This window comes from Drosophila grimshawi, unplaced genomic scaffold, assembly GCF_018153295.1.
Source record: "Drosophila grimshawi isolate 15287-2541.00 unplaced genomic scaffold, ASM1815329v1 contig_311, whole genome shotgun sequence".
In the NCBI taxonomy this organism is placed as follows: Eukaryota; Metazoa; Arthropoda; class Insecta; order Diptera; family Drosophilidae; genus Drosophila; species Drosophila grimshawi.
The window spans coordinates 3420482-3446783 of NW_025063098.1; the positions used below are offsets into that span (position 1 = coordinate 3420482).

The 26302-nt window shown below is 42.3% G+C and overlaps 5 protein-coding genes across 7 annotated transcripts; 2 read left to right on the forward strand and 3 right to left on the reverse strand.

Moving 5' to 3' along the window:
* Positions 1-203: 203 nt before the first annotated feature.
* Positions 204-6263, reverse strand: LOC6563965 (ras-like GTP-binding protein RhoL). The gene is made up of 3 exons (XM_001990487.2): positions 6080-6263; positions 862-1107; positions 204-757 (listed from the first exon to the last, which is right to left on the reverse strand). The coding sequence occupies exons 2-3, from the start codon at positions 1093-1095 to the stop codon at positions 434-436; spliced, it is 558 nt and encodes a 185-aa protein (XP_001990523.1). The 5' UTR covers positions 1096-1107; positions 6080-6263; the 3' UTR covers positions 204-433.
* Positions 6264-8257: 1994 nt separating this feature from the next.
* Positions 8258-9571, forward strand: LOC6563964. The gene is made up of 2 exons (XM_001990486.2): positions 8258-8352; positions 8418-9571. The coding sequence occupies exons 1-2, from the start codon at positions 8323-8325 to the stop codon at positions 9399-9401; spliced, it is 1014 nt and encodes a 337-aa protein (XP_001990522.1). The 5' UTR covers positions 8258-8322; the 3' UTR covers positions 9402-9571.
* Positions 9572-9851: 280 nt separating this feature from the next.
* LOC6563963 (glycine-rich RNA-binding protein) lies at positions 9852-14666 on the reverse strand. Of its 3 annotated transcripts, none has more exons than XM_032737186.1 (5): positions 14583-14665; positions 13813-14440; positions 12588-12723; positions 10267-11446; positions 9852-10200 (listed from the first exon to the last, which is right to left on the reverse strand). In XM_032737186.1, the coding sequence occupies exons 2-5, from the start codon at positions 14427-14429 to the stop codon at positions 10145-10147; spliced, it is 1989 nt and encodes a 662-aa protein (XP_032593077.1). In that variant the 5' UTR covers positions 14430-14440; positions 14583-14665; the 3' UTR covers positions 9852-10144. The 3 variants fall into 3 exon arrangements, with proteins under 3 accessions (XP_032593077.1, XP_001990521.1, XP_032593078.1); XM_001990485.3 differs by having other exon boundaries at positions 13813-14437; positions 14583-14641; XM_032737187.1 differs by lacking the exons at positions 9852-10200; positions 12588-12723 and having other exon boundaries at positions 10717-11446; positions 14583-14666.
* Positions 14667-15806: 1140 nt separating this feature from the next.
* LOC6563013 (aldehyde oxidase 4) lies at positions 15807-20265 on the forward strand. The gene is made up of 6 exons (XM_001990484.2): positions 15807-16037; positions 16110-16844; positions 17073-17306; positions 17362-17806; positions 17876-18922; positions 18985-20265. The coding sequence occupies exons 1-6, from the start codon at positions 15825-15827 to the stop codon at positions 20112-20114; spliced, it is 3804 nt and encodes a 1267-aa protein (XP_001990520.1). The 5' UTR covers positions 15807-15824; the 3' UTR covers positions 20115-20265.
* A 1065-nt stretch (positions 20266-21330) lies between these two features.
* On the reverse strand, positions 21331-25671 carry LOC6570992 (aldehyde oxidase 4). The gene is made up of 6 exons (XM_001997164.3): positions 25444-25671; positions 24637-25371; positions 24204-24437; positions 23704-24148; positions 22588-23634; positions 21331-22525 (listed from the first exon to the last, which is right to left on the reverse strand). The coding sequence occupies exons 1-6, from the start codon at positions 25654-25656 to the stop codon at positions 21396-21398; spliced, it is 3804 nt and encodes a 1267-aa protein (XP_001997200.3). The 5' UTR covers positions 25657-25671; the 3' UTR covers positions 21331-21395.
* Between the last annotated feature and the right edge of the window lie 631 nt (positions 25672-26302).

The following is a 26302-nucleotide window of genomic DNA, read 5'->3' on the forward strand; positions in this document are numbered from 1 at the left end:
ACTCTCTGTCTAAAAACCCAATCAACAAAAGCGCAATTCAAATGATTATTTGAGTGATGCCTTATAAATAAAAATACTTACACATTTGATTTTAATGACTAGTTTTTCTTGATAATATATACATATATACATATATAATACACAGTATGTTTTCGCGGAAATATTTATATATGTATGTTTATCCATTTAAATTCAAACAATCATTTACTTATATTTTGTTTTGATTTTTACATAAAAAATGCACTTTGGTCGGAAACAAAAAGGGTTTTTCACACAACTAAAACTTAAAACTATAACTTAACGTTACATTTTCTACACACACACACACACCATGTGACACTAGGGAATCGAATGCCAGCGAACAGACAATTACATAGTTTCATAATACAATTAAGTATAATAACAATATTTAAAGACTAAGCCTATGACTTAATTACAGAATTTGGCACGTCGGCGGCTTCTTTCCTGGTTTCTTCTCCACCGCACGCACCGCCTCCTCGAACACCTGCTGTAAATTGATCTTCTTCTTGGCGGAACACTCGACCAAATTATGCGCATGGATCTCCTTGCGCAATCTGCGCCCCTCCTGTGTGGTTACGAATTTCTCGGAATTTGGTATACGCAAATCCAGCTTGGTGCCCACCAGCACCACAGGCACATTGGTACCAAAATGACGTATCTCCGGCCACCATTTACTCTTGATGTTCTCAAACGAGGTACGACTGCTAATGGAATAGCACACAATGAAGCAGTTCGTCTGTGACGAGGAAAGGAAACAAATGATTAAATAAGCAAAACAACATCAAAAGACGATATGTGTAATATTAAAACAGGAATCTTCTGAATTTTAGTCATACTCACATTTGGATAGCTCAATGGTCGCAGTCTTTCGTAATCCTCCTGACCGGCCGTGTCCCACAGTGTCAGATTGTATTCACTATCGTCGACGGTTATGTTGCAGGCGTGATTGTCGAATACAGTCGGTATATACTCCTCGGGAAATTCGTTTTGTGTGTAGGTTATCAGAAGGCAGGTTTTGCCCACCATGCCATCGCCAACGATGGTTATTTTAAGAGGGCGCAAACTTCGCGACATTGTGCAAACCAACTAGAAAGAAGCATTTCAAAATCAAGGCGTGAATAAGAAATGTTTGTTGTAGGGGTGTCTGTGAGTGACAGTTTAGTTCGTTGGATTGCACCATTTGGTGGCATATGTTGAAGCGACATGCGTTGTTTATCTGGCCACACCCACATCCCATTGCAACCGGAAATCTGCTCTGTGTGCGTGTGCCTGTGTGTCTGTGTGTGTGGGCGCATTTGCCTCACATTCGCAAACATCAGCAATAACTGTTATATCTGCAGGCGGTGTTATCAACGCTAACCACTTGAACTTCAAAACTCTTAATCTAATCAACAGTTTGAAAAATGGCTGACAAAATGTTTAAAAATTTTAATTTTCACAGTCTACAGGCACTTGTTAGAGCGAGGCAGCCACACCAGGCATTAACAAATCAATTAAAAGTCTTATAAAAGCGCCATCATAAAAATATATATATGTGTGAATAATGCTACAATTGATTCTGTGAAGCTCATTAGGCATTTTTGAAGCTATTTGTTGTGTTGCTTTGGTCTTATATAACCGATGCAACATTTGAAAAGCTAAATGGCTTTCACCATTACCAGTCAAACGATACTTTGTTTAATAAATGTTTCTTTTTTAATTAAAACTGGTTTTCTGTTTCCAGCGCGACAACCAAACGAGTTGTTGACCCAAAACTTGAACTAGATTTCCCTACAGCATCTCATGTCCAGACTTAAACAATACGACAAATAAAACGCAAACAAAAAATGGAGTTTCTCAGTTTTTAATTTGCATCCAGTTTACTGTTAGCAGTTAACAGTTACCATAGTCTGCAGATCATTCATACGCAGAAAACTCATACGAATTCTGGGAAACGGAAATCTCCATATTATGACTCATATGATTGTCCGTCAATTTGCTGGGTAAACTCTCATTACAATCATAAACAAACTGAGTGTGTGTGTGTGTGTGTGTGCACAGCGAATTCTTAGAGAGTGTGTGCCTAGATTACGGAGGCTGATGACGACTATCTGACTCATCCAAAGACAACCATCAGGTCAGCCCACATAATGTTAATAATAAAAATATTAATAACAATCGTATCAAAGCAAATGGTAACTGGCTGCGGTTACAAGGGGAAAACCGGTTATATCGACATTTTCACATGCACATGCGTTGATCACCGTTTAAGCACTCTCCGTTGAACTTACAACTTTCAGACACACACATACACACATAAATATATATATATATATGTCTATATTCTGTTGCATGCCACGCGCTGCTAAAGTCCCTGAACTTTAACTGCAAGCGCACGTTTGATGTGGATTCTTGGCGCCAACAGCTGATCTTCGAGTTCGCTTTCATTGTCATTTCGCCCCACCCCACAACGCCCCACACAATTAAGGCTAATTGCTGTACAGGGTGCCCTAACAAGGGTTAAGTGCTCCCTCTATTTCTTTGTAGATCCGTTTTGTTTTCTTTTTAGCATGTCTTCACTTTGTCAAGAAATTGCTTTGACAACGGAAAAATCGCATCTTTGATCATTTGCTTTGCGCAAAAAATGTACTTTATTATATTTATTTGTCTTATATTTCTTTCTATTTTTCGAAAATTCTGCGGAGCTTTTACAACTAGTTAAAAAAATATATATAAAATTAACTTAAACAATTTTGATAACAAAAATTATCCATTCTTTGGGATGTTAGTAAAAAATGGTTGTTTCATTTTTTGGATGTAGAATAATTTGAGTTATTTCCACATTGGAATTTCATTCTGATTCATGAAATGAGATCTTAAGAGCATTTCCTGCCACAGAAGTTTAAAACGGAATTATTATGACTATCATAACATAATGATGATAACTAAAACTTGGGAGTATATTTAATTGGCATCCATATCAAATGTGTTTAATTGTTCACAACAATTTTGAATTCGACATTTTTGTGAACAATCAATGTACATTTTTATGAAATGACGCCGATCCATTCAAAAGTGTTTCGAATAAAACTAATGAAATTTCCACTCAAGTGCTTGCAACAACTGATCATTGAGAATGTTTTGGCAACGTTGCTTAATCAGCTGCTTATATAAATAGTAGCAGACTCTTGTTTAATTCACACACATACTTTGTACACATTTCTATGTAGATGGCAACACAAAATAAATTATTTGCAAAGTAGTCACTAAAACAGCGCCCACATTTCTTTTGTTTACAATAATTTAAAAAGCGTCGAACAAGAAACAAGAGAGAAAAAAATCAATTAAAAGCAAAACAAAAGCAATTTATTTGTTTATTTTTGCTCGATTTTTGGGTTGTTTTTGTTGGTGCTCTGTTTTTGAAGTTGTTGTTGTTGTTGTCGGTGTTGGTGTTGCAACTACTGATGAAAAAAATTGTTGCTATTTTGGTGTGACTGATCAGACACCAGGTAGCCATATTTTTGCACACCGGAAAGACCAAAATCCTAACCCGACCAACCATATTCTATTCTATCTGTTTCAGTCTAGATCAGCAATATGCATATATGCTTAACGGAAGCAGTCTATCAAGAGCAGACATCAAGATTGTAAGACCGACGAGAGCTGGCGGCATTGTAATTAATACACATAATAAATTATTTAAACATAATTGCGCTTTCATAAAATATGAAAAATGTATACATAAAATGTTCATCTTTTGTTATCGATGCCGGCAGCGACTGGAGCTGCGACTGGAACTGAGTCTGGATCTGGGGTCTGATTTAGGGGGTTGGGGGTTGGGGACTACAACTGCGACTGCAACTGTGTTGGCCTCTTGTCAACTTTACATATCAAGTTACGCCCTTGTTGTTGCTGCTGCTACTGTTGTTGTCGCTATATTCTTGGAACACTTGCCACACATTCACACTCTTTGCCAATGCCTTAGTTGCACTCTTTTTTTCACTCTCTCTCTCTCTCTCTCTCGATCTCGCTATCTCTTTCTCTCTCAGCGCAGCATTGGAAAATTGCTTAATATGAATTTATGAATATTTCCTTGCACTCTATTGTGCATGTATTTAGTTGTAACTAACATATATATGTATATATATATATATATATATATATATATATATATATATATTTCTTTTGAGCGCGACACTCTGGAGCATCTGCTGCCCACTCCTTTGTGCCTTTATCAGCACTCTGTAAACATTCTACAAAACACTCAAATGCGTTGATGTTATGGATGCTGTCATAATAATAATTATGTATGTATTTCTTTATAAACCTTATTAAATAAGCATATAAGTCGCTCATTGAATGTACAAAATCGAGCGTTTTCTTATTTATACTCTAATTAGAGTCAACGCTTAATTATGAGCATTTGCAGCTGTTTGAGTTCGCTTTTGGTTACACAACAAAATCAAAACAATCAAAACCCAAGTGTAATAAATTAAGGGAAATCTATTTAAATATTTACTGCTCTATTCTTGATTATAAGTATCTGATTTGTATTTTTATAATCATAATATATTAATAGAAATCATTGTTTGTTTGTACAGCGAACCAAGATATATAGAATTTGGAATTATTCGCGAAATCGAGAGATTCCTGTATATTTTAATTTAATTGAAATACTTGTTGAAAAGTAATAGACACATGTATGTGTTTCAGTTACTATGCCAATTGAATCTTTGGGATCAATGGTACTTAACATCTTTAGCAGTAAATCTTTGTCAGTCTTCTAATTCAATTGTTCTTATATACCGCGTATGGCAACCGAAACAAAAGTGTTTTTATTATTCAGTGTACTTTTTTTTATTATTATTATTTTTACCTTTTTTTTTTGCTAAGCGAATGTATGTACATGTATTTTGTTTTATGATTTCTCGCATGTGTTTTCCTATTTAATAAACAGATTAGATAAGGCACATATATCTGTATACGTAGGTGTGTGCGATTACTCCAATGTGCCACACAAAGAAATCAACTTGAAAGCGCGATAAGTGCACCTATGAAGCTGCCTAACAGCCATCCTATATATATATATATATATATATATATTTATATATGAAAATTTATATATAGTTATAGCTGATATAGGGGAATTTGTTGCGATTTGGTTACGGATTTTCCTACGCCACACGCTGTCAATTAGTTTAATTAATTGAGGTCATTTTATGGCATAGGTCGCATTAAATTGATTTGCAGTTAATTGAGATGGGGGGTTGGTTGGGGTGGATTGATCACAGAAGTCTTGTGCTCTGCTGTCACGTACTAGAAGGTTTCCTGTGATAGCACACACACACACACACACACACACACATACAGCCAGGCCTGATGGCCTTTAATGGTTATGCAGCAATATAATTGTTGTTAACTAAAAATGGTAACGGGCCTTAAACATTCAGAGAGCCTGACTGCGAGATAAAGAGCGATAGAGACAAACTGACAGATATATATGTGTACATAGACAGAGATAGAGTGATAGAGAGAGCGGGAGAGAGAGAGAGAGACAGGGAGAATGAGAGTGAGAGAGGGTCGCAGTTATAATCAAAAAGCTGGTTGGCATTTCAGAGCCATTGGGCGGGCATTTGTGTAAGTGTGCGTGCGACGTGAGCGCCATACATAAGTGACTCAGGTGATAAAGAGGTGATCACGTAAACCCGATACAAAAAATTCAAAATAAAATCAAAATCGAACGAAAATCGAACGAAAAAAGGAATAGCAAATAGAAGCACAGAATGCAGTGAACAGGTTGCCAAGATGCTTTTCACTAATTATGCTAATCATGTTTACACAAAAGATACACACACACACACACAGACAACACACACTTTAAGATACGCAGTTGCACAAGGTCACCAAAGTATATAATATACTTATTATATTATGTATATTAAATATTCGATTGGGGATTTTTGTTTTTAGCGCTTTTGCGCAACTTTAAGTTGCGTAGAATTATTGCATTTGGTGAGTGCAGCCAGCACGTACTTATAGATACACGGACTCAAACGCTCACTGCTACTTGTATTCTCACTTTTTTGTTGTTGTTGTTATATTAAATTGTTGTTGTTTTTGCAACAAATCAATCGAGCGACACGTCCGTGTCTGGCGATGACGTCTGCTGATCAGCACGAACGCAGTATTTGAAAGCACGAAGACACACGAGTACAAACAACGGGAGAGAGCTGGAACAACCGATCGCTCGGGCAGTCATAACGCAACTGAGAACGAGTCTCTGTCGGTTAGCCCGTGTGACCAACATCCAGCAGGCCACAGAGAGCCGCAAGAGCGCTGCTGCTGCTGCACACAAAGAAATTAGTTTAGCCAATTTTGAAAACGCGTCTTGAAATCCAATTAGGAGCAAACTTGGATTTTAGTTTTAATAACAGAATTCTTCGACGGTAGAAAAATGTATTTAAGCATTTTTAAATAAAATAAACAAATAAAATCGTGAAATCAAGTTTTAACACAATTGGAAAAACAACGCGCTAGTTGCCATAATTCAATATTTAGTGTTGAGAGTGTAGAGAGAGAATTACTTTAAGTATAATTCTCTGAGTATTTTCTTGCGTCTTATCCTAATGGTCCAAAGAGAGTTCTCTTTTTTCGACGCCGCCTGATTGTCTCTTGAATAACGCTGCGGGAACTGATAAGGCCAATTGCAATCCACTTCGCAATTTTTCCGTTTATGTTCAACTCTTTCTATTTATATGGGACTAAATGTGTTTATCACATTACATTGGAAACGTTTATTATAACGAGGAATATTAGTGGTTGCTGTTAAAATTTGCATTTGTTCGCTCGTTTATAATTTATTTTCGGTAATAATTTCATTGCAGTATGGTGGTGACAAGTGATGAATCATAAGTAATATCAAGTTCATTCGAAATGTCGCGCAATTCAATATGAATAAATATAAATTTAGTTCATACGAATTATTATGGCGAATTTAGAATTTTATTTTAACCTGAAATATATAAAAAACAACATTAAAAGATTAATATTTGTATAAACACAAATAAAGTAAAATAAATTAAATCTTTTTTATGGTTACATTTAGTGGTAAAGAATAAGCTAAAAATTTATTCAAATGCTTAACATTTAATTAACACTAACATTACCATTAACAGAAACTAACGCCTTAAATCCCTAATTGCGTAATCCAGTAAAGAGTGAACTGTGAATGTGGCTGTCATGACCAATTAATCAACGTGTGCGTGTGCGCTGTGTTGTTGTAACTGTAATTAAAGCTCACCCCCATTTATGGCAAATGGAACTACAACAGCCGCAAACACAATTCACGTTTGTCAGCATATTAGGCATTAATTATAATTATCATTGCACTGAGCGTTGCCTTAACCGGCAGCAAACTCTTTTTAAATGCGGATAGGCAAAAGGTTAATTTCCACAAAGAGAAGACCGAACAAATTCTAATTAACTTATGCAGCAACTCCAATTAGGCACAGCTACTTATGCGAAACACATGAGCAACATGTGTGTGTATGTTTGTGAGAGAGAGAGAGAGTGCATTGGCAGGTGCAGATCGGTGTTTCTTCAAAAGCCGAATGCAAATCAATGCTTGAGTGCTGTTCAAGGTCAACTGCGTGTAGAACCAAGGCGCCAGGCACCCACCACTTTTCTCAGCTCAGTACTTTCGTTTTCAAGCAGACGAAATCTATTTTTTGCTCTCAATATAAAGGGCCAAGAAGCGGGCGACAAGATAATATTGCATTCATTTCCCGTTTCCGGTCGGGTTTTTGTTGTTGTATCGCAGTCTCGTGTGCGTGTATGTGTGTGTGTGTGTGGATTGCACGGGTGGTGCTGTGCGCCGCTTGCTTGCTATTTCTGTACGGTACTTATATTTTATATCTTATCTTGCGTACGCGCCTCGCAACTATGGCTGGCATAAGGGTGCGTAGTAGTTATGGAAGCGTGACAGCGACAATATGACAAAAACAAATACGATGTGTTCATGTTACAAAATAAAATTTGCCCGCAAACTTAAAAAAGAAAAGGAAAATTCAGCTAATAAGAGCGTTTTTACTATATCAACTTTTAAATTTGGCGCTTGAACTGCGTCTTACAGCACTCAAGCACAAGACTTTACAGAATTACTCCTCACTTAACATAGATAGCACATTGCTTGCTGTTGCTAACAGTGGATGTTATTAAGAGCATGGACATATACGCGGTCAGAGTTGCCATATCTCTGAGCATTAACAATTGAGAGAAAATTCTTGTTTGTGCCGCACATTTGTGTAAAAACACCTATAAAAAATGCCCGAAAGCGATGTTACCAAAATGAAGGTAAGTGTGAAACAGCATTGTATCAATCAGTGTAAAGAAAACAACCCACGTTATACCCAATCCAGGTGGCGGATTTAAAGCGCGAACTCAAGCTACGTGGGTTGCCATTGAACGGCAATAAAAATGAATTACAGGACCGTCTGCAAACGGCGCTGCTCGAGGGCGATATTTCGCTGGAGGAAAGCGCCATTGCCGATGCGATTGACGACGATGTCTCGCTGACCGACGAGGATGAGCACAAACTGTTGGGCGACGATCACGAAGATTTGCTGCTAAAGAGTCCCGTTGGCACGCCAATGGCAACCACACCACCAGACCTAACAACAACATTAACAGCAGGAACAGGAGCGGATTTGAAACCGGAGACAAATGCTGCATCGCAGCCAGCTAAAAAGATCGTGCTGAAACGAAACAATTCGCAGCCATTGGCGACGACGCTGACGACAGCAACGACGACGACATCCAAAGAAAATGCCGCACCCGATGCTGCAGCTGGTGCTGCCACGAAAGACGCCTCGGAGGACGATGTGCATGTAAAACAAACGAAGCACAAACCAATTGTGGTGGGCGGTGTTACAGGCGAGAAAAAAGACGCCACAGCTGCTGGTGCTGACAAAAAGTTGGGCGAGATGAGCATCCAAGAGCGACTAGATCTGCGCGCCAAGAAGTTTGGCATTGCGCTCGATGGGAAAGCGCCAGCTTCCGTTGCAACGCCGGCGGCAGCTGCTTCGCCAGCGGTTAACCGCTCGTCGAGCGCTTCGATCAAAGCCAACAAGGGCAACAAGGAGACGGATGAGCAACAGAGGGAGGCACTCAAGAGGCGGGCCGAACGCTTTGGTTGTGTGGTGCCCGAAAAGAGTCCCAAGACCCTCGTTGATGAGCGGTTGCAAAAGCGCAAGGAACGATTTGGCACAGCGACCGAAGCATCTCCAGCAACAGCAGCAACCGATGCCAAGAGCCAGGGCGCCTGGGCCGAGAAGGCGCGAGCACGTCTCGAGCGCTTCAAGCCGGCACCGGCTGCGGCCGCTGCGGATGCCACTGAAAAATAGATTTGGCAGACAAATCCAACTCAACCTCAGCCAGCACCCACGCACACAATCAGCCCCCGGACTCTCTTGTATTTAAGCCAACAATTAACCACCACATTTATATGCGTCTAGCCGTTAAGCAACAGTTATTAACTACTACAATCAACCAATACTATATCGAAGAATTTGAATTTCGTGTGTTTCATCATCACTTGGGTTGAGCCTACCACTAGCTCTTATTCCGATTAGTACATAAAATATACATATTTTGTATTATTATGAGAAAATAAATAATTGTATGTAAATCCTGATCTACTAGTGGGTTGTTTAATAAATTCACTGTTACAACTTTGCGTTGTATAAAATTGATTCAGCAAGTTATTTTTAAACCTATATCTTTGGTTGGGTAAATCGGGTTTCTGCAACGTTCAAGAACTTTAACATTTCACTGTACAAACTAAATGTGTTTTTTTTTTTATTATGTTTATTGGCTTTAATCACTTATAAATTACATGAATTGCGTCTTCTGGATTTTGGAAAGTCAATTCTATATGATACCTTTTGTTGTGTGTGTAATATATAAACGTATGTATACAAATTAAACAATTATATGTTTGTGATAAAACTATAAACTAAAACCGTTATACGACAGCCTAGCCGATCCTTTGCTCTGCTGCCTGTGCCGTGGGATAAGGTAAGCAATTGGTCGTCTCTCTTTATAAATCGGTTCAATCGGTTAATTCAAAATTCTTAAGATCTACGACTTAAAAGTAGGTTACTTTAATGGTGCGACCATCCAAACGCGAACCATCCATCAGAGCTGAAAAGGAGTTCAAATATAATATTTTATATGAGTTTTGCATAATCATTATTTATTTAATCTTACCGATGGCCAGCTCCGCGTCGCGCTCCTTGAAGAAGCGCACCACACCCAGATCGTTGCCACGTATCTCCGCAAACTTGACATCGCCGACATCACGGAATTTGTCACGCAGCGTCTGCCATGTGCAGCTCAGTGGTACATTTTTAATGATGATCGTGTCCGATTTACGTGTGCCACCCACATTACCAGCACCACCACCGCCGCCGCCAACGTTGCCACCGCCGACACCCACATTGCCGCCTCCAAACATGTCTAATTGATTGCCAGAATTGCCATAGTCATTGCCATCGATCTGATTGTTGCCAGCATTGGAAACGCCGCCGGCGCTGCTGTTATACGAATTGTAGCCAACATTGCCACCAGAGACGCCACCGCCACCGCTGCCAGCGCTACCGCCACTGTTGTAGTTGTTGCCGGCACCGCCATAGCCGCCGCCGCTGCTGTAGTTATTGGACAGACCAACATTGCTTGCCGAGACGAGGCCATCGTCGTTGCCACCCGAGTTGCCCAGATTAAGGCCGAGCGTGTTCAATGATGAGGTAAGCAGCGGATTGGACAGCGCTGCGCCCAGGTTGCCTAAATTGCCGACAACAGCAGCCAAATTACTGGGATTTAAGTTGTTTAGATTGATACCGCCACCGCCGCCGCCGGCGTTGTTACCCATGCTCGGCTTCTGCACCGGCGCCACTGGTGAGGGTTGCACGGATGAATTATTGCCAAACATGACACCACTAAGACCGCTCAGCAGATTGCCGGCATTGGCGCCACCACCGCCGACAACCTGACCGCCAGTCACAGCAGACAACTGCTGAGCACTCTGCACATTGCCGAGCAGTTGAGAGGCAGCGTTCTGATTGCCACCATTGGGCAGATTGTGAGCCACATCCTTCAGCGGCTCACCGTTGGGGCCCAGACCAATGCCAACGCCGCCGAGACCCTCGGGCAGCTTGAGACCCTCACCCTTATCGGGTATGCGATCAAGACGCACCGTCATGCGGCGATCATAGAGCATTTGGCGATCCAGCATGGAGATTGCCTGAACTGCCTCCACAGGATGATCGTATTCGACTACAGCAAAACCGCGACTGTTGCCCTCCTTGTCCAATGATAGATCGACGCTCTGCACCTTACCGGCCAACTTGAACACCTGCTTGAGCTTCTTACCGTCCACTTTGTAGTCCAGCTGTTGAGATAAAAGGCAATGAAAAGTTTTAGTAATTTAAATCGAGGATTTGGCTTAACGCCTCACTGATGAATGGGTTCGTTCGAGCGTTGTCCACACAGCTGTCGACTCTGACTCCGGGCGCCAACTTCACCACTAGGAGCAAACGAAGTCTGAAGAAACCTTTGAATCACGCCGGGACCCAGTTGGCTAATCCAAAAGCGAAGCAGACTGTTTCATATTTATAACCCAGCTGCAGGAATCTAAATCCTCTTGGAGCATACTCGTTTCTCGGCGACAAACAAAATCAGAGAACAACCAACTTCAGTTTTATTTTCATCGCATTACCATTTACAACACTATGCAGCAACAACAGTTATTTATATAGAAGGGTCGCTCGATTAATAAGAAGTAAATCGAGATTTCGTCCCATTTAATCGATTGTCACAAGTTGAAATTTTATCCCGAATCAAAAAATTAAAAAAGTACATTTTAAAAACCCCATGATCTTCGCGATGTTTGCGATTGAGGCAGACGGATTCCTTGGTAAGGTCGACAAAATGTATCAATAAATTTAAGATTAAAAAACGAATATTGGTATTTCCATTATTCTTCCTTCTAGCAAATATCGGACAGGAAATACAATCAATTCTATAAATATATATATTATTTAAGAAGACCTGCTAATACAATAACAGATGCGCCGTAATATATATATATATATATATATATATATAAATGTAGATTACAAACCCAAAATTATGTACATAGTATGTATACATTATAGTATTGAATATATCTTCAATATCAACTTCCCCAAATATAATAGGAGTCAGGATAAATAATATAGTCGCAGCATCTTACAAATCAAAACACTATGCTTAAGATTCTGTTGTTGTTTCTAAAGTTGGGTTATAAATACGAAACAGAGCCCATGTCGAAATCAAAATATGTGTAGACTAAAACAACTTACGACGTTAAAGCATAATTTTGGGCGAAGAACACACAGGCTGGCTACAGAACATATATCTATTATTTAGAATATATGCTTGTGTATAGTAATGGTTTGGTTTGGTATTGGTATTGGAATTGTTTTGGTTGTTTGGTTCAATACAGTAGTTAGAATAGAGATATTGGAATTTTTATATATACATATACTCACATTAGCAACAAAAACCTTATTATGCAAAGGTCCACTTATGCCAAGACTCTCCAAAAACGAAGCAGAAAGCCCATACAAATTGTAATTCGACGAATTAAAATCATTCGACATCATGTTAAAATTATTACGCCCAGATCTAGAAAAAGAAGCCAAAAGATCCAGAGAGAAAAAATAACAAAAGCAAGAGATAAAGCACAAGAAATACTCCGCATCCCAAGAGCGCACGCATCATCATTAAATTCATCTACAAATGGATTGAATCCAGAACGCCGTGACTATTCAATTAATTAATATTAACACGTAAACTTTATTAATAATTGTGTGACCTATATTAGAGCAAAAAATTAACAAGCTACCTCCTTACGGCTTAAGAATTGTATAAATATTTAGATAGTAAATGACACTTAGCAGATAACTTGAGGAATTTCTTTTCATTTTTATCAAATAGTCTCCTAGTTTAGCCAATCTTTGAAACGAGCTTAAATCCTTTTGACACTCACTAACTTATGATACGTAGGATACACTGTAAATAATTCCATCATAATTACCAACACAAAAGATTACGATATGTACATATCAAACCAATTCTGAATGCAATATTAGGTTTCGCTACAGTTTCAGTTCGGAGGAACTAACCTTAAATTCAGAACTAAGACCTCTCACATAAATCTACCATAATTTTACTAAGCGTCAAAGTTTTTCTTGCATATTAAAAAAAAAATAAAATCAATGAAACAAAAGCCTAGTCTGAAAACGTTGCCATTTAAATTCTCCACATATTTTTCAGTTGTAGCAGTCTTCTTCTCATCGAAACAAAACACAGACCGTTGATCAAACGCATCAAATAAACGAATTAGGCCCAGACTGTTTTTCTTCTTTTTTTTCGAAGTGAAGTTATATCAGCACAGTGTAGAGTACAAGGTAAAAAGATCAGAGAGCCCCGTACCACATAGTTTGTTTGCTACATACACTTGTATCGGGAGATGAGAAGCAAGCATATGTTAATCCCTCATATGAATATGTAAACTTCAAGATGCGCTGAATACTCTCAACTCAAAAAGATTTGGTTTTTTTTTTTTGGTTTTTCGATAATACTAACAAAGAATCGGCTGCTACTGGTGCTGGGATCACAACAAAAATAATTTTCCATTGCGATATGCTAAAGTGCTTAGAGTATTGAAAAATATAGATTTTTGATATTTATATATGCAGATGCTATACTCACATTCTGTCATCGTCACGTCGCGAAAAACCACGATCCCGATCGTCCATGTGATCGCGGCCACCGCCGCCACCGTTGCCGCCGCCACCACCACCACCGCCGCCGCCTCCGCCACCACCACCACCACCGCCTCCTCCGCCGCCGCCGCCACCGGCACCATCGCGTACAATGCGGCCATATTGGTCGCGCTGCTCGCCATGATCCTCCTTGACGACCAGTTCACGGCCGTTTAGCTCGTAGCGATTCATTTTTTCCATTGCCTTTTGCACATTCTCCGGGTCTTTGAACTCCACAATGCCGCAGCCGCGCGCCTTTCCGCTCTCATCGTGGAACAGCTGCACATACTCAATGGAGCCCACGATGCGCCGGAATAAATCCTTCAAATCCTGCCAGCGATAATCGTACGGAATATTCGAGATATACACACGACAATTTCGTCTTTCTCGGCTCCGGTCTCGTGCGGCATTGCCACCAACGCCACCTCCACCACCACCCCCTCCACCACCTGCGGCGTTCCCATTGTTACCGTCGGCATCAGAAAAACGTGAGCCGCGTGCCCCACGTCCACGGCGATCACGTTCCTTTTCCCGATTCTCAACAGTATTGGCGTCCATGTTCATGTCTTTGTCTTCTGAAAAACAAAATTAAATAGTCTAGAACACATTGCTCAGCCCTAATGCAAAAAAAAAAATGGCGACTTGCGGCGTCGCCCGCGCCTTCTGCGCAATATTGCAGTATTTTACTGTATGTTAAATGTTTTGCATTGCACTCACCTTATAATTTATCTATACTGTGACAGTGATTTTATCTTGTTTGTTATGTAATTAAATTAAAGTTAAAACTACACAATGTTAATAATCAATATACTGGTAAATGCCGACTGTCGCGAGAAAAAGTTAGAGATGAGTAAAATTTAGTTCTTCTAGTCGATGCGAACAAGTTCAATCAACGAACAGCTTCATAAAATTCCGCAGTTGAATGCAAGCAATAATTCACATCGCGATCTAGCAGTTCAGTAGACCAATGATTCCGGTTTCGATTTTCGACACAATCTGTAACAATCGATAATTTACCGACTCTATTTATCGGCGTACAAAATTCTGCCTATAAAGCAAATTAAATTCATGAAATAAATAAATTCGCCGAACAAATCTGCTGTAGCCACTAACATAAATTTGAAAAACTTCGTGTTTTCGATTTTTGTTATGTGGAAGCATTTATTTTTTTAGCATAACTGGGGTCCCCAAAAAATGATTTTTTAAAATTACCTACCAAATGCAAAAGAAGAATTGTTAACCCCTTATGTTTATCATAAGAAAAAGGAGACTTTTCGCCAACTGTGAAGTTTCGACAATATCTATTTTTCTCATATTTCGGAAAATATATGGCTCGATTCTATATACATATATCCCCATTCCACAATAATTGAATATTTTAAAGTAGAGTCGAGTGTACAGAATGTCTTCAGTTCGGAGGCTTAAATTAAGAAACCATCTTCGCAAACCAGTATCTGAAGATAACAGGTTAAGTAGTAATTTTTCGATTAACTTTAAATTTTGTGTAATGTAATCTACATACATATATAAATGACTTGTACCAATTAATAAACGGCAGCTTTTTCGGGCTTATCAGCTCAATAAAACGTATTTATTATAGTTCTCCTTTGACTGCATAGTCAGTTGAAATATTCAACTCATCAATATCGTTCTGGTTTGCCATTTCAGTATGATACAACTGATTAAAAAAAACAACTGCAAACTGAGTAAAAATACTGCGCTAACTCCAATCAGAACCTGAAAATCTGTTTTCAAGTATTATGCAAGTCCAAAGCGCATTTAAATTTATTGCTGCTTTCCTTTTGCGCAGTGCTAGCTTAACAGTCGTAAAAGCTATGTGCATATAACGCTGCGAACCCGTTTACATTTAACCTAATTAACTCTTATCAGGTTTTGGCAGGTGCTTTAAATACAAGTGCATCACCATAGCCTTGCTATTGGGCTGCCAGCTTCGCCACGATGAGCATCAAGTTCACTGTGAATGGAATTCCATACGAGGTGCAGTCAGCTAACTACGCCCCAGACATCACGTTGAACACATTTCTCAGGGAGCATCTCCACCTGACGGCCACCAAGTACATGTGCCTGGAGGGCGGCTGTGGCTCCTGCATTTGTGTCATACGACGTCGGCATCCCATCACAAATGAAATTAATTCCCGAGCTGCCAACTCGGTAACAAGCAAATATAGACCAAAAAAGGATTCGTAGGTAGCCTCATATTCATATGTATTGATTCCTTTCCAGTGCCTTACCCTGCTGAACAGTTGCAACGATGTGGACATTGTCACCGACGAGGGCCTGGGCAACAAGAGCAGCGGCTATCATCCTATTCAGAAGCGTCTGGCCAAGCTCAATGGCACCCAGTGTGGCTACTGCTCACCGGGATTCGTGATGAACATGTACGGGTTGCTGGAGGCTCAGGCGGGTAAAGTTACTATGAGTGAGGTGGAGGATGCATTTGGGGGCAACATCTGCCGCTGCACCGGCTACCGACCCATACTGGATGCCATGAAGTCCTTTGCAGTGGACAGCAATATTGAAGTGCCAGCGGAGTGTCTAGATATAGAGGACTCCTTTGAGCTGCTCTGCCCACGCACCGGTCAATGCTGCAGCGGCAGTTGCTCCCGCCTCTCGCTGCCAGCCCAGAACAACAGCCATTGGCATTGGCCCAAGACGCTAGGAGAGTTGTTCCAGGCACTCGCCCAGGTGCCCACTGGAGAGGATTACATTCTGGTGGCAGGAAACACGGCGCATGGCGTGTATAGGCGGCCAAGGAGTGTACGACACTTTATTGATGTCAACATGGTGCCCGATCTGAAGCAGCACAGCATCGATACAGATGAAATGCTGCTGGGTGCCAATCTGACCCTCACGGATGCGATGCAGATCTTTCGACAGGCCCAGCAGCGGAACGGCTTCGAGTACTGCGCACAATTGTGGCAGCATTTTAACCTGATCGCCAATGTGCCGGTGCGGAATGTAAGTAATGGCTACAAATTAAAACGTGTTTAAGACTTGCTTTTGCCTAATTAAATTTTAAATTAGGATACAAACTTCATATTCTATTGAAAGGCAAGAACAGCTTTCGATATACATATATAATATAGAAGTAAAATAATAGCACACTTATAAATTTAAGTATTTAGCCTATATAATTCCGAAATTGCTGGATTATAAACTGTCTACTGTCTGATTTTCCAATTGCAGAACGGAACACTGGCGGGAAATATATCAATGAAGAAGAAGCATCCAGAGTTTTCCTCGGATGTTTTCATCACATTTGAGGCACTGGATGTGCAGGTCCTGGTGTACGAGAATGCGAGTCATCAGCGAGTGATGAGCCTGTTGGATTATCTGCAAGATACCACATCAAAGCTCGTCATTGGTGCGTTTGTACTAAGGTCCTATCCCAAGCAAAAATACTTGTTCAACTCCTACAAGGTGAGTTTAAGAATCGAATTATTAATATTTTATTTATCGTTTTTGTTTTAAGTAGATCCTCTCGCGGGCTCAGAATGTTCACGCCTATGTCAACGCTGGTTTCCTCATCGAGTGGCAGAACTCCCAGCATCGCATAGTGGCCTCAGCTCGCCTTTGCTTTGGCAACATTCGACCTGGCTATGTGCATGCCCAGATTGTCGAGCAGTTGCTAGAGGGTCGTGATCTGTACGACAATGCGACAGTATCGCAAGTCTTTGAGCAGCTGCTGACCAGCCTGCAGCCAGTGGAAATGCAGGCAGAGGCATCGCCAGAGTATCGCCAGAAACTGGCCTGCTCACTCTTCTATAAGTTTTTGCTCGGCTCGGCGCCCCAGGAGCTTATTCATCAGAGTTTTCGCAGCGGCGGTAAGCTGTTGGAGCGACCAATATCCTCGGGTAGTCAAACCTTTGAGACTATTCCCAAAAAGTATCCGGTGTCCCAGGCCGTGGAGAAGCTAGAGGGTATATATCTATATATCTAATCCACCTATTTATTATGGGAATTAATCTAATTCCTTCCTTTCATAATAGGCCTCATTCAGTGCTCTGGGGAGGCCAAATATATGAATGATCTGGCTACCACCTCCAATACTGTATACTGCGCCTTCGTGACGGCAAAGAGAGTGGGTGCCACAATTGAAGAGCTCGATGCAAGAGCCGCCTTGCAGTACAAGGGCGTGGTTGCCTTCTTTGACCTCAAGGACATTCCCGGGGACAATAATTTCAACAACACCACATTGCTTACAGTCCCAGGGGAAATCGAGGAGATCTTTTGTGCTGGACGTATAAGGTACTATGACCAGCCACTGGGCGTAATCGCTGCTGTGGATCACGATGTGGCTGTCTATGCGGCGACTCTGGTGCAGGTGACCTATGCTAAAGACCAGGTGAAGATCTATACAAGCATGAGCGCCATACTGGCTGAGAAGGAGATGGAGAAGGATCGACTTGTGGCTTGTACCAGCAATTGTGAGGAAGTCTCCAATCCTCTGCTGGAGCCAGGCGATGTTCTGGGGCGTGGTATTCTTGAGTTAGAGCCTCAGTACCACTTCACCTTGGAACCACAAACCACTGTGGTTGTTCCTGTTGAGGAAGGACTCCAAGTTTGGTGTGCCACCCAGTGGATGGACGTCACCCAAGCCAGCATTGCCCGTATGCTTAAGATAGAGGCAAATACAGTGCAGTTACAAGTTCGACGGGTTGGCGGGGCCTATGGAGCGAAGGTAACGCGGGGTAATCAGGTGGCCTGTGCCTGTGCACTGGTTGCTCACAAATTGAATCGACCTGCACGTTTTGTTCAAACTATCGAGTCAATGATGGAATGCAATGGCAAGCGGTATGCGTGTCGCTCTGACTATGAGTTCCAGGCGAAGGCCAATGGCTTCATACGAATGTTAAGCAATAACTTCTATGAGGATGCAGGTTGCACGCTCAACGAAAGTGTGGTTGAGTTTCTCACCACGCCTGCTCTCAAAAATGTTTACAATCTGACCAGCTTGAACTTCAAAATAAAAGGTACAGCCGTGATAACAGACGCGCCAAGCTCCACATGGTGTCGGGCGCCAGGTACAGCAGAGGGTAAGTCAAATGTCAAATATAATCAAGCATCAAAACTGATTCCCATATCTATCTCCACACAGCCATTGCCATGACGGAGACGGCTCTGGAGCACATTGCCTTTGTCTGCAAACTGGATCCGGCGGATGTCCGACTTGTCAACTTGCGTCCTGGCAATAAAATGGCAAAGTTGTTGCCTCGATTCCTAGCGTCCACGGAGTACCGAAAGCGACGGGAAGAGATCAACTTGTTCAATTCCCAGAATCGTTGGCGCAAACGTGGATTGGGCCTAGCATTAATGGAATTCCCCTTAAATACAAGCATTGCATTATGTTACCCCTCGACTGTGGCCATTTACCATGCCGATGGATCTGTGGTCATTTCGCATGGTGGCATTGAGATCGGGCAGGGCCTGAACACAAAGGTGGCCCAGGTTGCTGCCTTCGTGCTGGGCGTACCATTGGAGCGAGTACGTGTGGAGAGCAGCAATACGGTCAACGGAGCCAATTCTTTTCTCACAGCCAACTCCATGGCCAGTGAAATGGTTGGCATTGCTGTTCGCAAAGCCTGCGTCAAGCTAAATCAGCGTCTGGAGCCCGTTAAGCGCAGTTTGGGGGCTAAGGCTAGTTGGCAGCAAGTGGTGGAGATGGCTTTCACCCAATCTATCAGTTTGATTGCAACCGAGTCGTTTAAAAGAGGCGATCAGAGCAACTACAGCATCTTTGGCTTGAGTCTAAGTGAACTGGAGCTGGACATACTGACTGGTAATCACCTGATACGCCGTGTCGACATACTCGAGGATGCGGGTGAGAGTCTCAGTCCCAGCATTGACGTCGGTCAGGTCGAGGGTGCTTTTGTGATGGGTTTGGGTTACTATCTAACCGAGCAGCTGCTCTACGACCGCCAGACGGGTCGCCTACTCACGAATCGCACCTGGAACTATCATCCACCGGGTGCAAAGGATATACCCATTGATTTCCGCATCGAACTGCTGCAAAAAAGTCCCAATCCCGTTGGTTTTCTCCGCTCCAAGGCCACCGGTGAACCCGCTCTCTGTCTGGCTGTGGGAGTTCTCTTTGCCATGCAGCATGCCATACAATCCGCCAGGCAGGATGCCGGACTTCCGAGAGAGTGGGTACGTTTGGGTGCACCCACCACACCAGAGACAGTGGTGCTATCCACTGGAAACGTAGTTGAACAGTTTTCACTTTAACAAATTAAGTATATTTTTTCAATTTACCGTAGTTGTAAACATTATCATTACGGTTTTGCCTTGAATGTTTTATTTTATTTAATAATGGAAATGGAAATGATTCGAGATAAAGTTGAAATCTGCTTGTAGCAGAAATCTATCTGCAAATGGACTCAGCAATTAATTTATTTTCCACATATTTACATTTGTATGTCAACAAAAACATATGTTCTTTATTAAATAAAATAAATGTATCGGAGCCTTATATCAAGTAAGAATAAATGAAGTACTTTAATTCATCTTTTTAATTTTTTGCCACGGGGTTGGGGCCCTAAAAGCAATTTAGCAAATTCAGCCACCCAATTAATGTCAATGGTGCATTGAAATCATGTACAACAACCTGCAAAGCAAACGAGTTCGAACGACAGAATTTCCCTCCCGACAATAGAAATTAACCGCTTATCTTTCTGTAGCAGGAAACTATCTGCAAACGGACTCAGGAATAAATTTATTATACACATATATACATTTTTATGTCATCAAATAAATATTAAATAAAAATAAATTTATCGGAGCCTTATATCAAGTAAGAATAAATGAAGTACTTTAATACATCTTTTTAATTTGTTGCCATGGGGTTGGGGCCCTAAAAGCAATTTAGCAAATTCAGCCACCCAATTGATGTCAATGGTGCATTGAAATCCTGTACAACAACCTGCAAAGCAAACGATTTCGAACGACAGAATTTCCCTCCCGACAATAGAAATGAACCGCTATTCTTACTCGAATTCCTTGCTTTTATTTGCTAAATTAAATATTTTCGGTTGTGTGTACCCCGAAGAATGCGTCTATGTATATGTATATACATATAAATATGTGTATTTGTAAAATTCTTTTAATTTAAATTCGGGTTTTTGAATTCAAGAGTGGTGAAAGAACTAGATTTAAAATCACATTCCCATGTAAGTTCTTGTATACCACGTGCATTTGAAGTTGATTTTATTTGATTGACAATTGCTCCTGCTCCGCAAATATCGATACACACAGATATTCGATAGCAATAAAAGCTATCATTTTCAGAGCAAACCCTACATAATATACGCTGGCTTGCTTCTGATCAACTGTACAAATTAAATATTGCACATACGTGTATGTAATCTTTACCATCAGAAGGCGCAATTAGATTTCAACTTTATCTCGAATCAATTCCATTTCCATTATTAAATAAAATAAAACATTCAAGGCAAAACCGTAATGATAATGTTTACAACTACGGTAAATTGAAAAAATATACTTAATTTGTTAAAGTGAAAACTGTTCAACTACGTTTCCAGTGGATAGCACCACTGTCTCTGGTGTGGTGGGTGCACCCAAACGTACCCACTCTCTCGGAAGTCCGGCATCCTGCCTGGCGGATTGTATGGCATGCTGCATGGCAAAGAGAACTCCCACAGCCAGACAGAGAGCGGGTTCACCGGTGGCCTTGGAGCGGAGAAAACCAACGGGATTGGGACTTTTTTGCAGCAGTTCGATGCGGAAATCAATGGGTATATCCTTTGCACCCGGTGGATGATAGTTCCAGGTGCGATTCGTGAGTAGGCGACCCGTCTGGCGGTCGTAGAGCAGTTGCTCAGTTAGATAGTAACCCAAACCCATCACAAAGGCACCCTCGACCTGACCGACGTCAATGCTGGGACTGAGACTCTCACCTGCATCCTCGAGTATGTCGACACGGCGTATCAGGTGATTACCAGTCAGTATGTCCAGCTCCAGTTCACTTAGACTCAAGCCAAAGATGCTGTAGTTGCTCTGATCGCCTCTTTTAAACGACTCGGTTGCAATCAAACTGATAGATTGGGTGAAAGCCGTCTCCACCACTTGCTGCCAACTGGCCTGAGCTCCCAGACTGCGCTTAACGGGCTCCAGACGCTCATTAAGCGAGACGCAGGCCTTACGAACAGCAACACCAACCAATTCACTGGCCATGGAGCTGGCTGTGAAAAAAGAATTGGCTCCGTTGACCGTATTGCTGCTCTCCACACGTACTCGCTCCAATGGCACGCCCAGCACGAAGGCAGCAACCTGGGCCACTTTTGTGTTCAAGCCCTGTCCGATCTCAATACCACCATGCGAAATGACCACAGATCCATCGGCATGGTAAATGGCAACAGTGGAGGGGAAGCATAATGCAATGCTTAAGTCTAGCCGAAACTCCATTAAGGCCAGGCCCAATCCACGCTTGCGATAACGATTCTGGGAATTGAACAAGTTGATCTCTTCCCGTCGCTTTCGGTACTCCGTGGACGCAAGGAATCTGGGTAACAGCTGTACCATTTTAGTGCCGGGACGCAAGTTGACGAGCCGTGCATCCGCCGGATCCAGTTTGCAAGCAAATGCAATATGCTCCAGGGCCGTCTCCGTCATGGCAATGGCTGTGCAGAGAAAGAGATGGGAATCAGCTTTGATGCTTGATTACATTTGGCATTTGACTTACCTTCTGCTGTACCTGGCGCCCGACACCATGTGGAGCTTGGTGCGTCTGTTATCACGGCTGTACCATTAATTTTTAAATTCAAGTTGGTCAGATTGTAGACATTTTGTAATGCTGGCACGGTGATTAAGTCAACCACATTTTCGTTGAGCGTGCAACCCGCATCCTCATAGAAGTTATTGCTTAACATTCGTATGAAGCCATTGGCCTTCGCCTGGAACTCATAGTCAGAGCGACACGCATAGCGCTTGCCATTGCATTCCATCATTGACTCGATAGTTTGAACAAAACGTGCAGGTCGATTCAGTTTGTGTGCAACCAGTGCACAGGCACAGGCCACCTGATTACCCCGCGTTACCTTCGCTCCATAGGCCCCGCCAACCCGTCGAACTTGTAACTGCACTGTATTTGCCTCTATCTTAAGCATACGGGCAATGCTGGCTTGGGTGACGTCCATCCACTGGGTGGCACACCAAACTTGGAGTCCTTCCTCAACAGGAACAACCACAGTGGTTTGTGGTTCCAAGGTGAAGTGGTACTGAGGCTCTAACTCAAGAATACCACGCCCCAGAACATCGCCTGGCTCCAGCAGAGGATTGGAGACTTCTTCACAATTGCTGGTACAAGACACAAGTCGATCCTTCTCCATCTCCTTCTCAGCCAGTACGGCGCTCATGCTTGTGTAGATCTTCACCTGGTCTTTGGCATAGGTCACCTGCACCAGAGTCGCCGCATAGACAGCCACGTCGTGATCCACAGCAGCGATTACGCCCAGTGGCTGGTCATAGTACCTTACACGTCCAGCACAAAAGATCTCCTCGATTTCAGTTGGAGCTGTAAATAATGAGGTGTTGTTGAAATTATTGTCCCCGGGAATGTCCTTGAGGTCAAAGATGGCAACCACGCCCTTGCACTGCAAGGCGGCTCTTGCATCGAGCTCTTCAATTGTGGCACCCACTCTCTTTGCCGTCACGAAGGCGCAGTATACAGTATTGGAATTGGTAGCCAGATCATTCATATATTTGGCCTCCCCAGAGCACTGAATGAGGCCTATTATGAAAGGAAGGAATTAGATTAATTCCCATAATAAATAGGTGGATTAGATATATAGATATATACCCTCTAGCTTCTCCACGGCCTGGGACACCGGATACTTTTTGGGAATAGTCTCAAAGGTTTGACTACCCGAGGATATTGGTCGCTCCAACAGCTTACCGCCGCTGCGAAAACTCTGATGAATAAGCTCCTGGGGCGCCGAGCCGAGCAAAAACTTATAGAAGAGTGAGCAGGCCAGTTTCTGGCGATACTTTGGCGATGCCTCTGCCTGCATTTCCACAGGCTGCAGGCTGGTCAGCAGCTGCTCAAAGACTTGCGATACTGTCGCATTGTCGTACAGATCACGACCCTCTAGCAACTGCTCGACAATCTGGGCATGCACATAGCCAGGTCGAATGTTGCCAAAGCAAAGGCGAGCTGAGGCCACTATGCGATGCTGGGAGTTCTGCCACTCGATGAGGAAACCAGCGTTGACATAGGCGTGAACATTCTGAGCCCGCGAGAGGATCTACTTAAAACAAAAACGATAAATAAAATATTAATAATTCGATTCTTAAACTCACCTTGTAGGAGTTGAACAAGTATTTTTGCTTGGGATAGGACCTTAGTACAAACGCACCAATGACTAGCTTTGATGTGGTATCCTGCAGATAATCCAACAGGCTCATCACTCGCTGATGATTCGCATTCTCGTACACCAGGACCTGCACATCCAGTGCCTCAAATGTGATGAAAACATCCGAGGAAAACTCTGGATGCTTCTTCTTCATTGATATATTTCCCGCCAGTGTTCCGTTCTGCAATTGGAAAATTAGACAGTAGACAGTTTATAATCCAGCAATTTCGGAATTATATAGGCTACTATTTTACTTCTATATTATATATATCGAAAGCTGTTCTTGCCTTTCAATAGAATTGGAAGTTTGTATTCTAATTTAAAATTTAATTAGGCAAAAGCAAGTCTTAAACACGTTTTAATTTGTAGCCATTACTTACATTCCGCACCGGCACATTGGCGATCAGGTTAAAATGCTGCCACAATTGTGCGCAGTACTCGAAGCCGTTCCGCTGCTGGGCCTGTCGAAAGATCTGCATCGCATCCGTGAGGGTCAGATTGGCACCCAGCAGCATTTCATCTGTATCGATGCTGTGCTGCTTCAGATCGGGCACCATGTTGACATCAATAAAGTGTCGTACACTCCTTGCCCGCCTATACACGCCATGCGCCGTGTTGCCTGCCACCATAATGTAATCTTCTCCAGTGGGCACCTGGGCGAGTGCCTGGAACAACTCTCCTAGTGTCTTGGGCCAATGCCAATGGCTGTTGTTCTGGGCTGGCAGCGAGAGGCGGGAGCAACTGCCGCTGCAGCATTGACCGGTGCGTGGGCAGAGCAGCTCAAAGGAGTCCTCTATATCCAGACACTCCGCTGGCACTTCAATATTGCTGTCCACTGCAAAGGACTTCATGGCATCCAGTATGGGTCGGTAGCCGGTGCAGCGGCAGATGTTGCCCCCAAATGCATCCTCCACCTCACTCATAGTAACTTGACCCGCCTGAGCCTCCAGCAACCCGTACATGTTCATCACGAATCCCGGTGAGCAGTAGCCACACTGGGTGCCATTGAGCTTGGCCAGACGCTTCTGAATAGGATGATAGCCGCTGCTCTTGTTGCCCAGGCCCTCGTCGGTGACAATGTCCACATCGTTGCAACTGTTCAGCAGGGTAAGGCACTGGAAAGGAATCAATACATATGAATATGAGGCTACCTACGAATCCTTTTTTGGTCTATATTTGCTTGTTACCGAGTTGGCAGCTCGGGAATTAATTTCATTTGTGATGGGATGCCGACGTCGTATGACACAAATGCAGGAGCCACAGCCGCCCTCCAGGCACATGTACTTGGTGGCCGTCAGGTGGAGATGCTCCCTGAGAAATGTGTTCAGCGTGATGTCTGGGGCGTAGTCAGCTGACTGCACCTCGTATGGAAACCCATTCACAGTGAACTTGATGCTCATCACGGCGAAGTTGGCAGCCAAATACGGAGACCATATTTAAACGCTTGTATTTAAAGCCTCTATAAACTTGTTTAGAAATAATTGGGATGCAGCTAAACGGGTTCAATGTACATGACGACCTTTAAAATATGATTAGGTGTATTTTGGCTTGTCTGGCTACTTTGAGAACCAGTCCAGCTATTATAAGTATACCGTTCGACCGGCTGAGCGGGAGGTGGGTCGCATTTTGCATAGATCTTAGAATAAACAAGCCCGTGATTGGTATTATTGGACCAATTGAATGGAATATTCGTCAATACATTAACGTCCCAATTCTATCATCAGGCTCAATGAGTGACTGTATCCCTTTAAGGGATGGGGGCTTCCAGGCCAGCAGGTGACGGAGACTTCACCCAATCTATCAGGCTGATTGCAACAAGAACTCTTATATAAGAGTACGGTTTGGCCACAAATTGGGTGTTTCTGCTGCTATCATGGTTTGCCGATAATTGTCGTCAAAATATATTAAAGTTCATGATTTTGTCAATGAAAGGTGACGAGAAAACAAAATCTGACTAACTCATCTAGGAACACAAAAACGGAATATTTTAATTTGTCAATAAACGCGGACTATAATTACAATTATTTTCTGCGCTAGGCAGATTAA